This window comes from Anoplopoma fimbria, chromosome 16 (genome assembly GCF_027596085.1).
Source record: "Anoplopoma fimbria isolate UVic2021 breed Golden Eagle Sablefish chromosome 16, Afim_UVic_2022, whole genome shotgun sequence".
Classification (NCBI taxonomy): Eukaryota; Metazoa; Chordata; class Actinopteri; order Perciformes; family Anoplopomatidae; genus Anoplopoma; species Anoplopoma fimbria.
The window spans coordinates 13,010,529-13,026,936 of record NC_072464.1 but is presented as its reverse complement, the minus strand read 5'-3'; the positions used below and the strand labels follow the sequence as shown (position 1 = coordinate 13,026,936).

Here is a 16,408-nt window from a genome sequence, read left to right as displayed (position 1 = left end):
GAGACAGCAGGTGTATATTTAGATATAAGTTATTGTCCTTTTGTTTCTGAACTGCAGACCGGCTCAGGACAGAGGGAGACACTCTGGTTAGGAGATGTGTGATACAGCCATATCCGGTCTGCTGTAAGGGTCACACGAGGACACGGTTCACTGACAGCAAGATCACCGTACTGGATGCATTCAGTACATGTGTAATGAATAAATGAATAAATAAATGAAAGAATGAATGAGGGTTTAAGTTGTGACTATGAATATTAAGCTTCAGAAAACGAATTGTGTAATAGGGCTGCAACTCATATTTCCATTAATTATATGTGATGTGTATATATTTTTTTTAATGCATCGTTTGCAACAGTGTTACTCTCTGTATAACTTAAATATAAGTTTCATAATTAATGGGGAGGTCCATTATTCCTTGCATGGTTGAAATTGCCAGCATGCAGTCCAGCATTACAGTTTTTAATTTGATCTCACTGATATCAGCCTCACAGTCCATTCTCCATCACAGAATAAGTCATAATTATTGGGCTAATTACTTGAAGTAAAACCCTAATCTGTTTAATACAACTAATAGATACATTCAATGCTCCATATTTCTGTTTATATATATACAGTACCAGTCAAAAGTTTGGACACACCTTCTCATTCAACTACTTTTAGAAGAATCTAAAATATAAAACATATTCTGGTTTGTTGAGCATTTGTTTGTTTACCACATAATTCCATATGTGTTTCTTCATAGTTTGGATGTTTTCAATATTAATCTATAATGTAGAATTTTTTTTTTTAAATAAAGAAAAACCATTGAATGAGAAGGTGGGTCCAAACTTTTGACTGGTCTCACAATGTAAAAAATTCAACTGCACCAGGTGTTGAGTGATTGTAGTTCGTTACTTTCCACCTCTGCTTAAGATTTTGGCTGTTACATTCAACCCTTCAACACTGTATCTCAACACCTTGTGTTTTTTTCTGTGTTTTTCTCAGTCACTCCTTATTACACAATATAACATTCAAAATCACCAACCATATACTAAATGTCTTAATTATTTTACCACCTAACAGCTATTGCTGCTTAACTGCATAACACATCCATGCCACAAATCGAGCCAATTCAGTCAGACACTCTTGAATTTTGTAGAAAATGCCTACTAGAGGATCAACTGCACCAAAACTGTGTAACACGTTGTTTTTCCTTCTCTATTGTGGGATTTTCTTATTCGCTGCGTTTGCAGAGAAAAAAAGTCCTAACAACTGTAGGTTGAAGTTCAGAGATCAAGCAGCATGTATTGCCTCCATGCAGACACAATTTGTTGCCTTGCTATGGTATTGTTCAGGAAAGGGATAATCTAGTGCTGCTGTAGAGGTAAAATTACAGTGGCTTAAACAAGACTGGGTAGGTCATACATTGGTGCACCTGGAGGACAGAATAGCTGAGGCCGGGATGATAGCACAGCATTACCCGGGCTCAGAGGGATGTTCACAATTCAACTCTCGCCCGGAGAGTCAATTTTGTTTTTTATTGAGATATTGCTGTAGTCTAACCTAACCACTTTCTTTCTGAATAAATCGTTTATTATTTCTCACTAACTCGTCCAATTGAGGTGGGATTGTATCCAAAATGTATTGTGTTTTCTAAATCTGCATAACAAAACAAAATATTTCCATTTCACTTGATGTAATCATGACTTGTCTTTCCATGTCCACAATATGTCCCTAGCCTTAAGTCTTCCATGTTGCCTAAACATAATATAGTCAAACTAAAAAGTACTCTAAAAAGTTATGGGGAAATGTTTCAAAATTCAATATCATTGTTTTGTATAAAGATTTTGCATTATTCTATGAACATGTAATGTTTGGATTCTTTACCTATGACAGAAAAATTGAGAAAAAGGGCTTATATCATAAATCTATTGATCCTACTTGCCAAATTCTATAAACATAGCTAAGTGTAACTTTAAAAGCCAAGGATCCAGTTTTCATGTTGTTTTACAAAAATAATGAAATGCTATACCAGCAAAAAGGCAATACAAACAGTAATGGCATGTTGCCTGTGATATATGTAAGCAATTACACAATCAGAATTTGTCCCCCTATTTTCTCTGTCTTTATATTATTTATTTACATTTTTATATTTTTATGCTTTTATTTCCTTTTATTTTCTTATCCTTTGCAGTTGCCCTGCTGGCATGTTAGTTAGAATATATGTAATTTGCTGTTTTATTATTGACAATTTGTAAAATTGTGAATTGTGCAATTGTTCAAAAAATAATAATAATAATGATAATGATAATAATAATAATAATAATAATAATAATAATAATAATAATAATAATAATAATAATAATAATAATAATAATAATAATGACCTTTCCTACTTTAATAGCTGATATAATTACTTTGTGTTTGTAAAAAAAAAAAATTGACGTTTATTCAGCCAGTAATTATTTGTTCAAAATTGCCACTTGACTCACTTTACGTATTTAATATGTGGTAAAAACCTAAAGCTTTACAGTCGTTTTATTGAGCCAATTACAAAAAAAAGAACTACATCCTGTTTCCACGGAAACACAAGGACCCGGAAGTCCTCCTGATTCCGCGGGTCTTTTGGGACAACACAGCTCCGCACATCAGGGTGCAGAAATGGCGGGTGAGTGGCTCAACGCCTCATGCTACAACGCTGCTTTCTTCCTTTAATGTGTGTCTACTAAAACATGCACGATTGCCCCGCTCTCAGGGCAGGTGGAGTATTATACTGCCCCGTGTGATCTGGTCTAAACATGGCTAATGGAGCTAAGCTAACGCCATTACAAAGCAGCGGTAGGGGCCTGCCTGCTAGTAGCATGCTACCAGGCTGTCACAGCACACAGTGTGTTTGTGTGTTTATGTAACGCCTGGGTGTTGGGTTGAGTGTGTTGATGGATGCTGTCATCCGTCAGTTCGCTTCTATGCATCTCCCCTCATAACACACCATGTGAAGCTCATGTAACTATGTTGGCATTAAGGGGGTTATAGCGTTGTGGTTGATGGAGCTGCTTGTTTTCTTCCACATGCAGATGATCAAAGAACACGTTGTTGATGACATAAGAGTGTCTCAGTCTTCAAATGCTTTTTACATCTGGTCATTTGTTTCCCTGTGACAGAGGTATTCATGGCACACTTGTCATTGTGTGTCAATTGTGTCTTCATCAATGTGTTTTTAATTTATATCAGAATCTAAAAACAGTTTATGTTTCCAACTCTCTCTGACAGTTAGGTGATCATTGGAAAGGAAAACTTTGACTTGATCTTTTAAAGAAACCTGCACCATTGTTATCATGCAACAAGAAACAGATTAATGATTTAAACTCTCAAGATGAAATGGAGATTAAGAAACTTGTTCTTTGGAAACAACTAATGTTTATGTTATGTGTCCTCAGGAGTAAATACCATGGAGAAGAAACTGGCTGAATACAAGTGTGACACCAATGAGGCTATATGCTTGAAACTGGGTATGTTTATTTTGGTTTTAATTGATGTGTTTTGTAAATGTAATATGATAATATGTCTGGAGTAACAATGTTTTGTGGGAATAGCTTCTCTTTTCTCACATAAACTGGCTGAACCTTGTCTTCTCCTCTCAGTTCGCTTTGCGGAGGATGTTGAGGATGATGGCACCACGTTCCACCCTGAGTACAGCCACCAAATTTATGGGGACGAGTGAGTATTTTTTTTCCCTCATCATTACTTATCATACTTAAAACTGTTGTGTAAGCTGACGTAATATATAGAAAAGGTGGTTCAAGACAGTTAATGTAGAAGGACGCTGTATTTCCTTTTCAAAAGTGAATGCGACGGGGATGCTACTCTAATAACTAGCATAACTTTCACCAGAGCTGTCAAACGCACTGCTGCATCTGTGGCGGAGACGCTCCACTATCAATCAAAAAAGCTGGTATCTGATAAAAATGCACCTAATTCATTTTCTGTCCGTTGCCACATTTGTAACATTGGCTTTAAATTCACCAGTTGTGGAATCTAACAATTGGATGCTGTCGAAACTGCTCGTTTTTCAGCTGATCGTCTCCTATTTAAGTTTATTTTTACCGGTCACATTTACACGTGTGTGCCACCACTGACACATGTTATACATTGGCACATATCTGGGCAGATTGTAACATTATAGCCACACACACACACACACACGCAGACAACATGTTACTGGTGTTGAAGTTCTTGCCTGCGTCAAGAAGACATTAAGTTCCAAATTTATCCCAACTGTCCAAAATAAGCTGTGGAGTCACAACATTAAAACATGTGGAACAATTTAATAAGAATCAAAATCAGCAGGTCAAAAATCGGAATAAGGAATAAAAAATAATTGCAATCGATGCTCTCCATTTGGGACAACAGAACATTTGAGCTTTTTGTGTGTCGCACATGGTACAATAAAATAGTAAGATTTTTTTCAAATAAAAAAGCTCACCATTGCGGTAACAGTAAGGGCTCCAGTGTATTTGTTGGATTTGGCATGTTCTCCAATATTGTTGAATTGCATCCCCATCACATCGTAAATCAATAAACGTGGGTAAGCTTGGAGAAGGGAGCGATTTTATTCAGCAACCATATCAAACCAATCTCTCTGACCTTTGAACTCCTGCTGATCCCTTTGATCATTCATGTTTGTAATCCTCACATCAAGCACACCAACACTACAGATTTTCTGTTTTCACTCATGTTTCATCTATGTTTCAGTCATCTCCTGATTTATTCAGATGTTGTATTTTCTCTATCCAGTTGATGGCCTTTGATATTGAGTTCATGCCAATACCAAATCTGTTTCATAGTAAGTTTTGTAGAGGTTGCAGGGAAGTTTATTCTCGGGTATTCAAAGATAAAAACGTGAACATGAACTAAGGTCTGTCTTGCATGTCCTTTTAGTCTCACAAAAAGCTGTAGAGTCGCATTATAACCCTGATGTGATGCACACTGACTCATTGCTACTTACTACATTATTGGCAGTGACACCTGTGTCTGTGGAGGCTTACAGTAGCGTGTCGTTATGATCTAAATTGCATTTCCAAATTAGTCAAAACTACAATTGGTTATTTTTGTACTTGCTGCAATCAGCTCAAAGGGAACTCAGTAATTGGGGCATTAATTATTTCAGCAAGCGTAATTGCTAGTAAAGCTCAATCACACAGTTGCATAATGGTGAAATCTATTTTGCCATAAACTGCCAGTGATGTAGTGGTGAGTGAAACAATGAAACTATGTTAAATAAGAGGCCCGACCTACAGTAAGGCTTTTTCATTCACTAATGAATGTCATTAAATAGGAATAGTGAGATGGTTGTTATTGTCCCTGTGATATTAATTTATCTGAGACTGCACACAAAATAAAATGTCTGTCCTAGTTAAAAAACAGTAGCCTTGCTAAGATTTTTAATGATTCTAACCCCTTTGTCTGCAGTGAGGTCGCTTTTGGATACAAAGGTCTTCAGATACAGCTCTTCTACACTGCTGGAAACTTGAGCACCCTCCTCAAAGTGAAATATTCCTCAAAAGTCACAGAGATGTTTGACTGTGTGGAGGTAGGACATGCATTTCATTATTCATTATTTCATTTAGAAGTTCTAGCACCCTTAAATGTGGCTATGAGTGCTGTGGCAGGATCAGTGTTTACTATACTTGTGTAAGCCATTCTGTTGTGTTATTAATATGATTATTGTTAACCATGTAAGGAGTAATTTAGCTTCCTGCATCACCCTGTTGCAGTTTGTTTTGCGATAATGAGCCACTCTCTGTACATTATCCTGTTAATTAGATGGCTAATTTGAAACAAAGCATTGCTTAATTTTTTTTTTATTGAGTTAAAAAAATGTATTAACGATATTATTACCTGTGATCAGAACTGCGTCTTTAGCAGTTATTCATAGCAGCAGTCTGCTATTCAGAAATAACTGTAATTGACCATCAATCAGAATCCCGTTTTCAACAAGGTTGTGTAATAAGTGGTGCTAGTTGTAACCAGTATAAATTAAATATGCCATGAACATGGACAAGAATCAATGTGTGATCAAAACACCTTACATCCCTGCTGAAATATGATGTATATAATAACACAATTCACTGGTCTTGAGGTGGATTTTGAAACGCTCTTGCATCATTAAACCAACTCCAATATTTCAGGAACTTTTTGTGGTGTTCAGTGTGTAATGTCGAAAAATGGAAAGCAAAGGACTGACAACCAAAGTCAAGCGTTCAACAGCTAAATGTGAACTTCCAGTCATGAGGTGTCTAATGCCTGGGATCCAATGGGATGTTAATGTTTCTTCTATGTCTGCTCTAAGCAAATAAGCACTTGTCTGATGTTGCAGAGCTTACACACCATTGTAAACAAATCTGTGATTGGGTTAAGTAACAATCAGGGGAAAGTTACAGGAAAACTGTCAGAGATAAATAATTATATATGGCACAGCTGCAATCTGACTTAAGCATGCTGACTGCTTGTGGATGACGCTGTAGAGGGAGGCCACCCAAAGGAGGTCTGTGGAGTCTGAAGGAGCTACATCAATGGATGAGAGACCTTTTGGCCAGATTACTAAATACTATCTTTGACTTAAGTCAAACAAATCAACAGAAACACATCGACCCCACCATGAAATGCTGTTGCTTTTTTAGAGAGGTGTTGACTCAACTTAATGATCAGTTTGTGGTGCTGTTCAGTTGGATTGCATTATTATTAAGAATAGATGACAAAATCTAATATTAAGATTTTTTTTTTTTTTTACATTTACACCAAAGACTCTTTTCTGATGACCACTATTATTAAATATTGTGAAATGGTAAAACATAAACAATCAAAGGGGAGTCTGTTCAAAATTGAGTGCAATGTGAAAACTTTAGTTTTGTTACCCAGTGTCACAAATAATTTGTGATTTTGGAAAACTAACAGCAGGCGTTAAAAATGAAACAGGATTTTGTTTTTATTTGTTTTGAAAACAACTCAACAGCACATCAAAGTACAGCAATAGACATACTTAATACTCTGAAGCGTAGTAAATCAATACTGGGCAGCTTTACTGAGTGTTTGCCTATATCATTGTATGACAGAAGGATTATTCTTTACGGCGAGCAGATAGACCTATGGTTCTCTTTTGTGAGCAGTCTTCCCGTACCATTATGCGGTTTCTTCACGTACTGACGTTACTCAGAGCCTCTCTGGGTGGTGGCATTATTCCTGTAAGAGATCCCCTGGTTTGTTAGAGTAAATCTCAGCCCACCGTGGCCCCCCTGTGCCAGTACACTAATCCTACTTCTCCCTGACGGAAGAGAAGGGTTTAAAAAAGGTTTTGTACGTGGGGTCTAACATGAGGAATTGATTTTTTTAGAGGTTTGTGTGATTGAATCAGCAGGAGGAGTAATGGACACTGTTGGATATCTTGTACATGTATTTCCAGGAGGGAATTGTTTGCTCAAGTCATCAACAATCAGAACTGTTGAGGCTGAATATCTGTAAACTAATCTTCAGTAGGTTTATACTTCTTTAATGTGAGACAACGCTTTTAATTGAATGCATTCATTAACTTTATTTGTCCGCTAATGACTTGACAGTTTGTTGCACTGCTTAGTATGAAAACTATCTTTTAAATTGCCAGACATGAGAATTTACATATTATCAAAAGCCAGCATTTAGACAAAAACGGTCAGTAAAGTGACATTCTTTAATGTACTGCTAGCTCCTACTCTGAGACTCCACAAAAGGCAGCTTTGAATATTCCCTGAAGCTGTCAATGCAGCAAACATGCAAAACAAGTACAAGAATTAGCCAGGGCCCCTATTGAGGTCAAATGATTCAACTCTGGGACATCTGTCCTGTCTGCAAACAGCAGGGGCTCCCTCACTGGACAATGTGGCCTTCAACTGGTGGTAGCGGGATCAACTTGTTAACTCACCAGGATTCCTTGTTTTTGTGGATGCACTTAAATTATGTGCGACCCTACGTGACGGCGATGGTTCCATCCGATAGACATCCAACATTACTTTCATCTCTGCCAACTCCTAAAAAAAAAAAAAAAAAAAAAAAAAGAACCTGCCATGGCAAGCGATTGACTGTTTTTAAACCTGAAGAGAGCCATTAGACTTTTTTTGGGAACATAGTTTGGAGCCGATATTCAAACTGAAATGTGATGGCTGGCTTACTGTCTATGTGTGCCGCTACTTTAGTGTTCAGCGTTGACCCCTGAGTGTTCACCTTGTTAAGGGTTTGAGTGCAGCTGGTGTAGAGGTAGAGAGTGAGGGGAGCGCCAGAGTTCAGGCTGCATCTGAAGAGTGTTTGTCCCTGAGTGCATGTGGACGGTCGGGGTGCCGTGCAGCTGGTGAGAGAAGAGAGCGAGAGACGAGGGGAGGCAGAGATTGAGTTTATGCAGCTGCCACGTTGATACAAGACTCTCATCATCGCATCACCTTCTCCCCTTTAAATCAGCCAAAAACACGTAGTGCTGGACCTCTCACAGAAAACGCTGATTTATCATGCCAGACCTTTTGTGCATACGGACAGGAAACTACTGAGTACTTGTAGTAGTCGTATTATTATTTCCTTTACATTCATAACCAACGTGGATGTGTAAATATACTTTAACAAAAAAAAAAATGAAGCCAGTACTTGTAATTATTCTGAACATGCAAAAATGATGGCAAATTTTGAATGTAGTATGGTCTTAGGAGTAGATTAAAGAGATGATTTAACACCAACACAACAAATTAGATAGTTTGTACTCCCTTTGTGGTTATTGTTAGGAATCAAAGACATTAACAAAATGTTCTAAAGGTACTTTGTTAAGTTATATTCATGCCAATCTAAGGCATCTATTCTGGAAGGCTGTGCAATTTAGTGTCTAGTATGTAGGAGAGTGCTCGGGACAAAGGGACTTGTTTGTCCATGGCCTTTTAAGTATTGTCCTTGTTCCTTAGAAATGTGGCTGAACAATTACAATGGTTAAGAGGCATTCAGCTGCAGGTGCATTACTTCCAGTTAGATATTAGCTGATGTCTGAAAGGGGGAGGAATTAGCAGTATGTTGTATTAGCCTTTTGTAGTGCATTTTGCTCAGACCTTCTTCATTTCCCAGTTTTCAATGCTGAGCAGCAAGGGCCTCTGTGCTGAAATAATGCCCATCACACATGTAAATGGTGTGAAAGGGCTGCTTAGCAAAGTGTTCTCATGTCAATCCTTGTGGAAATGGATACAATGCAAACATTACAGCTGAACTAACCACAGGTTGCACTGAGTAAAAAGTCCAAGGGTAGGGCCCCTTTGTCTCCGAGGCTCTTTGAAAAATGCAGGGGCAAATTCATTTGATTGGGTTCACTTGGCAGGATTAGAGGAGAGGCCTCTATTATGGATGCCCCAAAGGTTTGTTAAGTTGAGATCAATTCATAAGATTTAATTTCCCAGTGAGAAGCAGAAATGTGTTTATTGTGGCAACTTCATCACATATTCATGGTTTAACATAAGTACTAAATGTACCAATTTAAGTGGTCTTTTCACCGGGGAGGTGGGGGAGGGTGCCGCGGTGATCTCTGCTCAGCTGACAGATTTAATTGCCTAATGGTTTTCTTTTCATTGGCACAAAACATGTTATATCGTATATGATTTATTGCACTTTTTCCTCTCTTGCCTAGTTTAAGGACAACAATGTATATGAAAATACAATCTGTGTACAAAACAAAGTATGTTTAACATTTGAATTTATCAGAAAATACCTCACAGTCTTACTAATGTATACAAGGGTGATTTTCCATTTAACATCCTGATTGGTTGGTGGAATGATTACATTCATGCACATTGTGTCATCTAGCCAGATGATATCGAAGGAAAGATCCGGGAAATCGTTCCCGCTGGGTTCACCTGCAACACCGACGACTTCATCTCACTGCTGGAGAAAGAGGCCAATTTCAAACCCTTCGGCACTCTGCTTCACACGTACACCGTCCACAGCGAGGAGGCGGGAGAACTCACGTACCAGATTCACAAGGTACAAACATCACTCGCTTCCTCGCCAAAGATTTTAATATCAGTTTGTAACTTTTAAGGATTGCTGTAACTTCTACGGTTTAATGGCAGGGACGAGATTTGCGGCTAAACCATATCAGACTTTTTTTTCTTTTGCCGCATTCGCCCCCAGGCTGATATCACCTGCCCCGGATTCCAAGAGTACCACGAGCGCCTGCAGACCTTCCTCATGTGGTTCATAGAGACCGCCAGTTTCATCGATGCAGACGACGATCGTTGGGACTTCTTTCTTGTGTGAGTGCCCTCCTTAATTGACATCACCCCCCCACGCACACACACACACACACACACGCACGCACACACCCTCCTCTATGCCCACCCCTACCCTAAAGCCTTTATTGTGTCATTGAAAAACAAAGCCCCCCTTTGTGGCGCTTGTGACCAATTACCCGGCCAGTTTGATTATATTTCCCCTGTAAGAGAATTGTTGATCAGGCAAGAGCTTCCTTTGTGCCAAAAGGCCCTTTTCAAATTTTTCAGGGGCAAGAGCTGAATTGAATACTGTTGTCTTTTGAAACACTGAACAATGTCTTAACAGTAAAAAGAGCCTCTGCCAGTGTTTTCTTTACCCTGGCAACTATTAATACTGACAATGGGCAAAATGGACTGAAGTGATTTTGAGGAGCTCAGTCCCTCCTCCAACCCCTTCTCTTCCTCTAAGTTGCAGTACTCCAATTAAGTGCATAATGTATTCAGGTTGTAGCAGGTGTACCAATCGGGGCCTGGCTGCTCTAACATGCTGATGTCGGGGGGGGGAGAGAGAGGGGCGGAGGGGTTGGGGGGTGGGCACGAGAGCAGAGGGGCTAAAATGGACACTGCATGGGAGTGTGCCTGTAATTGACCTGTTTGCCTTTGTGTTTTATCTGCAGATTTGAAAAGTACAATAAAGATGGGGAGACTCTCTACGCAACTGTTGGCTACATGACAGTTTATAATTACTACGTGTATCCAGACAAAACCCGACCACGTGTAAGGTAATTGCTGGGGCAGCACGTGCCTTCCCATTCTTTTGTATGAAAAAGGAGTGGAAAATTATACATTTCTTTATCCTTTTCCCAAAGAGCCCAAATTACTGGCTTATATAGCCAACCATTCAACCGGATTTTGATTCATTACCAATCCAGGGTGATTTGTATCTGAAAACAACTTTATAGATAAGCTTATGATGTGATGTGTTGCATTGATGGATCAGGATAACAATCTATTAATTCATGCTTTCAATCAAATAATATCTGTTTCTGCTCAGAACTACCACATAAAAACCCCGTAAACTAGTTTTGTGACTTATTTTGAACAAACCTGTTTCCTCATTGGCCCTTTTGTTTGTTTGTATGTATGTCTGATCTTTGACTAAACAGCCAAATGTTGATCCTGCCTCCGTTCCAAGGAGAAGGTCACGGAGCTCAGCTTCTGGAGGCAGTTCACAGATTTTACTGCAGTCTGCCCAAAGTGCAGGACATCACAGGTGAGCATCATGCTTCTTAGCATTCACTGCATTGAAAAGGCATAGATAAGCATGCTCATGTCTCCCACAAACAGTCCAAATGATTTGTCCACAGATGGGTGGATCCAGGGGTTGAGTTAATCTGGGGTTCTGGCATGTATACCAGAATGTGCTGAGGCTCTATTGAAACTAGCTGGATTGAAATAGTTTCTCTGCATGGAGACAGAGGATGAATACTAAAGAGGCATCCTTTGAGACGGGAATCCTTTTTAAGGAAGAACTTAAAGTGAATAGGCAGAACGTTCCTGCTAACAGTTTTTCTGGACTTCACTTCAATTCCTTCATTCTTAAATATAATTTGCTTCTTGAAATAGTTTTTTGAAAGTTTTGAAATATGTCTGTTTTCCCCCTTTTTTGTATAGGCCCAAACAATTCTTCTCCCGCTCCTCCAATATAAACATTTATATACACTAACCATTATATTAATAGTTTTTAACCAAGTTATATGTGTCAGGTTTATTGAGAATGATTGGAACACCACTGTTAACTCATTAAAATTGTGTCTCTTTAATCAGCTGAAGACCCCTCTGAGAGCTACGTGAAGCTGAGAGACTATGTGCTGGTCAAGTTTTGTCAAGGCATGCAGTCCTTCGCTGTGGACAAGCTGCACCTCGGCTTCTCAGCTGAAATGGCCAAAGAGGCACAAGACAAGTTGAAAATTAACAAGGTGATGTATGAGGCTGCAACTAATGGTTATTTTTTTCTGTGTTCAATAAATAGTTTTGTCTATAAAATAGTGGGGAAAGCCCATCGCAGTTTTTGTAAAACCCTAAAGTCCACCGTTTCAATCGTTCAGACATGCAAATATTTCAGTATTGCTATGTTTACCATCCCAGCTTGCTGCTTTGCCTTAAATACTATTTGATTCTATTCTGTTATTGGCACTGGTCATCATAGTGTGGAATCTGAAATCTAAATTGACTACTCTGTATCTTTTCTTATTATAAGCCCTGAAAAGCTTGTGACTTCCTGTCGCCATTGTGCTGGAAGGTGTGTTAGGCTCCCAATGTTTTTTACATTTCAAAATAATAATTTCTTTTAATTACATTTATTCCCGTTTCTACAGAAACATGCGAGGCGAGTGTATGAAATCCTGCGCCTGAGAGCAACAGACATGAGTGATGAAGAAAAAGCAAGAGAGTACCGTTTGGAGGTGAAGAAGAGGCTATTTGGACCATACAGGGTGAGATTTTAATAATCACAGCATCAGCTTGGCTAAGTGATTCGCTGATTTATTATATTCAATAAATCTCATTTTCAACTCTGTTGCTATCAAGCAAGAATACAGTGTGCAGTCTTCTACCTTTTGTTAGCATAACATTACAGCTGTTCAATGTTGGAAGCAAAAGGCCCCATGTGTGGCATACAATATGGAGCTTACTGCTCTTTATTGTCACTGTTTATTATGTTACCTTAAAAAACAGTGGAAAAATTGATCTTCAGTCCTGTTAAAATTGATAGATTACTAGTGCTGTATTGTTACAGCCACAATAGGGCGCACCAGGCGTCGGTTTTGCTGCTGCTGGAGCTTTTTTTCTATTCAGGCACATGTCATTAGTTTGGATTTGCATTTCTTTGGGAGAAATATTTTTTTCATGAAAGTGCGTTTGAAGCACTTTGTCAAAAAGCTGTCTCTATTCAGAGTTCTGTAGCTTTATTTTTGCAGCGCTTTTTCAAACTTCATCAGGAAAACTTTTCATAAAAGTGCTTTTGTTATTGTCTCATGTCCTCCTGGGCAGGTTTTATTTGAGTTTCAGTAGCAGGCTTAAGTCTAGTGAACAGAATATCATAAGCTTCTGTGATTCTGTTTCAACAGACTTGACAGTGGGAAATACTGAGTAGATCTGTGTTCACCAGCATATAACCCCCTACATCCTGTTTGCTTGTGACATTTTATGTTTGAGCTGCTCAATGAGACTTTGCATACCAGCCATTAGAGAATTTGCTGGTAGCAGGGTAACCACATGTCTCGAAAAAAAAGGAAGAGTTTGACGTGGAAATGACCTATGTGGTGGAGCGGGAAGTAGGAATTCCTTGGGAGAGTGGCAAGAAAAGATCTGGTGGCCAGATGCAGAGCGTTTTTCCTTCCCTGAGGAGATTTAGCATGTAGTTAGTCGAATGGCAGAAGCCGCTGCTCTGTGAATGTGAGGGGGGATTATACATTTCTGCTCGTACCCCCAATTCCCCAGGGACCACGTCTGCATGCATATGCGTGCAGGATTTCTTTTTTTAAACAGCAGATGTCACTCAACTAAGTGAATATGTACTTCCGTCAATATATCAAAAACCTACAGCCTTCCTATTTCATTGCAAACGTTTACTTCTGTCTTAATAAGGCCTACTGTATAAAAGTATATAAACTGTAACTGAATATTCATGAATGATAACAAATAAGTTGCTAATGTTAAATTGCTATAACCTCATCTTGCATAACATACTTTGTGACCAGACCTGTTGTCACAAAAAATTTCGTCATTCATACATGGAATGAAGTATGAACATGTTTTCAGTGTAGAGTTTGTATTGTCCATTTGTAACTAGCCAAGTAAGATTCAAAGCTCAAGTTAGGGATCAGTATACAAAATCCACTGGTAATATGGTTATACTCGCCATATCCTCTATAACAATGTACAATATACATCAATCTCAGTTTTGACTTCTTATTTGTCTCTCCTATTAGTTGTAGCTTATAAACCCTTCATGACCTTCCTTAGGAAAACGTCGTTCCTATCTGCTGATTCATTACTGAAGCACATTTATTTGCCTTTGTAGTCAGTGAAGGAACCGATTTAACACCTCACCTGTGTGTATTTGTGCTGTTAATGTTGTGCAGAAGAATCAGAGGGAGATGACGAAGATGAGGAAGTGCCTGCGGCCGGAGGAGCTGGTGTCCCACATGGATCAGATGGACACTCAGACGCAGCACGAGGAGCTGGAGAAGAGTTATCAGGTTGTTGTGGAAGACTACAGGAGAATCATTGAGAGGATTGCGACACAGGCCTGATCAGACTCTGAAACGCTGCTGGCCTGGAGCCTGACACACACAGGTGGTCTACCCTGTCTGTACAAAGCCCACATCACCACAGACGTTAGCTGCAACCGAGAAGAAGCTCTCCTGTTGTAACAAAATCACTGTTTTCATTAAAGAGTGTTACAGATTTATTGTGGCGGAGTCAGTGGATAGATTGCAGTGGAGAAAACATGTCTCTTTCCCAGCTGATGTTGATACAGAAGCGGAGAACGGTGCAGCTGGAGGGTTTTGACTTACTGTTTGTCCCATGAGTGTATTCACATTGTGTGGGATTAACTGATACGTAATATTTCACAGGTTATTGGAGGTCTACTACCCTGCAGACAAATCCTGCTTCTTCTCCATCATAGACAATTTTTTTAAGATCTTTTGTCAAAACTATTCCAAATATGTGATTTGAAGCACTTCATACTGAAAATAAAAAAAATCGTTTTGTATATTGCTCAAATGGTGTGATTCTTATTGCAGTAAAGAAAATTAAAAAAACAGCAACTCAGTATTTTTTTTTTCCAATTACACTTTTATTTGAACATTTTGACACTACAACACAATAATAATTACAACCCTGCTTGTATTTATGTAAACACGAGGAAACAACAAACAGAAAGACAAAAGACAGAAACAATATCAATAGGCAGTCAGTTATTCAAACCGTTATGGTGTTGCATGCTAAAGAGTACTCCACCACACCTTTATCATTTTTCAGATTTCCAATGGACAGTTAAAAAAAAGATATAAGATTCTACCTCTATGCTAACGTCTTTGTGAGGCTGCTCATACATAGGCACAGATAAATGGTCATATGCTGCTAATATTTCGCTAATCAGCTCAAAATACAAAGATGATGGGAATGTCATTGGTTTTTCAGGTGTTTTGTCATAAACCCAATTATTGGACAACATTATTATATAAACGGTCATGTGATCAAGTTTTTACAAATCCTCTGGGGAACAGGAATGTCTACCAAATTACATTTATCCAATGGATCAGATATTTCAATAAAAAACAATAGTGACAACCTAATGGTGAGAAGAAATGTAAGTGGATTACCAAAGTCATTAGGATTCAACCTGAGGAGAAAACATTTTTTTACAAAATGTCACATCAATCTATTCGGACAATTCACTCTAACCCAAAAGTCTCAACCATAGCGACAGCCCTGTAGTGGCGCCTAGGGTAAACTCAGGGAAACACCAAACATTTTATAATACAATATTTCACCAAATAAATTAAAAAAATTGACCTGAGGAAAAATCGGGGATCACCAAAGTCAGTAGGATTGATCCTCTTGGGACCATGAAGGTTTCCATGACAATACATTAAACAGTTGTTGAGATATTTCAGTCTAGACCAATGCGGTGGTAGCTAACATGGCTAATAATGATCAAATGAATGCAGCAGAACCACATATGTTTTTTCTATTGTTTTTTTTTTCAAGCATTGTTCTTTTGAAAGCATTCTTCTTTTGAGAGCATTCTTCTTGTCTGTTATGTCCATTATAGTTATGCTAGTAGCGGCTCATGTTGCCTCGACCAGTGATGAGCTGACCACTGAGGTCTGGTAAGCTCACTTCTTTCTGACTGAAACTGGTTTCTAGATGTATCTCTAAACTTCTAGTCTTTGCCCAATTCCTTCTGGAGTAACAAACAACTTATGTCATACACAGTTAGCTAATAGCAGTAACATTAGTTATGTACAATAAGCCTGCCCTGCCCCTTACAAGAGTAGAGGTTGGTAAAGCACCATCCAAGTTTTTCAGCACCTCTTTCCAAAATGGCATACATGTCCTTAATTACATTTTTTTGCATTTATTTTGTTGAG

The 16,408-nt window shown here is 38.6% G+C and overlaps 1 protein-coding gene across 2 annotated transcripts; it reads left to right on the top strand.

Annotated features, from left to right (window-relative positions):
• The first annotated feature begins 2,567 nt into the window (after window positions 1-2,567).
• Window positions 2,568-15,029, top strand: hat1 (histone acetyltransferase 1). Of its 2 annotated transcripts, none has more exons than XM_054616020.1 (11): window positions 2,568-2,647; window positions 3,417-3,488; window positions 3,621-3,696; window positions 5,449-5,569; window positions 9,838-10,014; window positions 10,165-10,286; window positions 10,922-11,026; window positions 11,411-11,517; window positions 12,072-12,223; window positions 12,623-12,739; window positions 14,390-15,029. In XM_054616020.1, exons 1-11 carry the CDS (start codon window positions 2,641-2,643, stop codon window positions 14,558-14,560), a joined length of 1,227 nt encoding a protein of 408 aa, XP_054471995.1. In that variant the 5' UTR covers window positions 2,568-2,640; the 3' UTR covers window positions 14,561-15,029. The 2 variants fall into 2 exon arrangements, with proteins under 2 accessions (XP_054471995.1, XP_054471994.1); XM_054616019.1 differs by lacking the exon at window positions 2,568-2,647 and adding an exon at window positions 3,077-3,142.
• The last annotated feature ends 1,379 nt before the right edge of the window (window positions 15,030-16,408 follow it).

Excerpts from the sequence above, each read along its gene's own strand:
- hat1 (XM_054616019.1), top strand. The coding sequence starts at position 3,103 with ATGCTTTTTACATCTGGTCATTTGTTTCCCTGTGACAGAG. Across the intron at positions 3,489-3,620 it reads GGCTATATGCTTGAAACTGG|TTCGCTTTGCGGAGGATGTT; the intron begins GTATGTTTATTT and ends TTCTCCTCTCAG. Across the intron at positions 3,697-5,448 it reads CACCAAATTTATGGGGACGA|TGAGGTCGCTTTTGGATACA; the intron begins GTGAGTATTTTT and ends CTTTGTCTGCAG.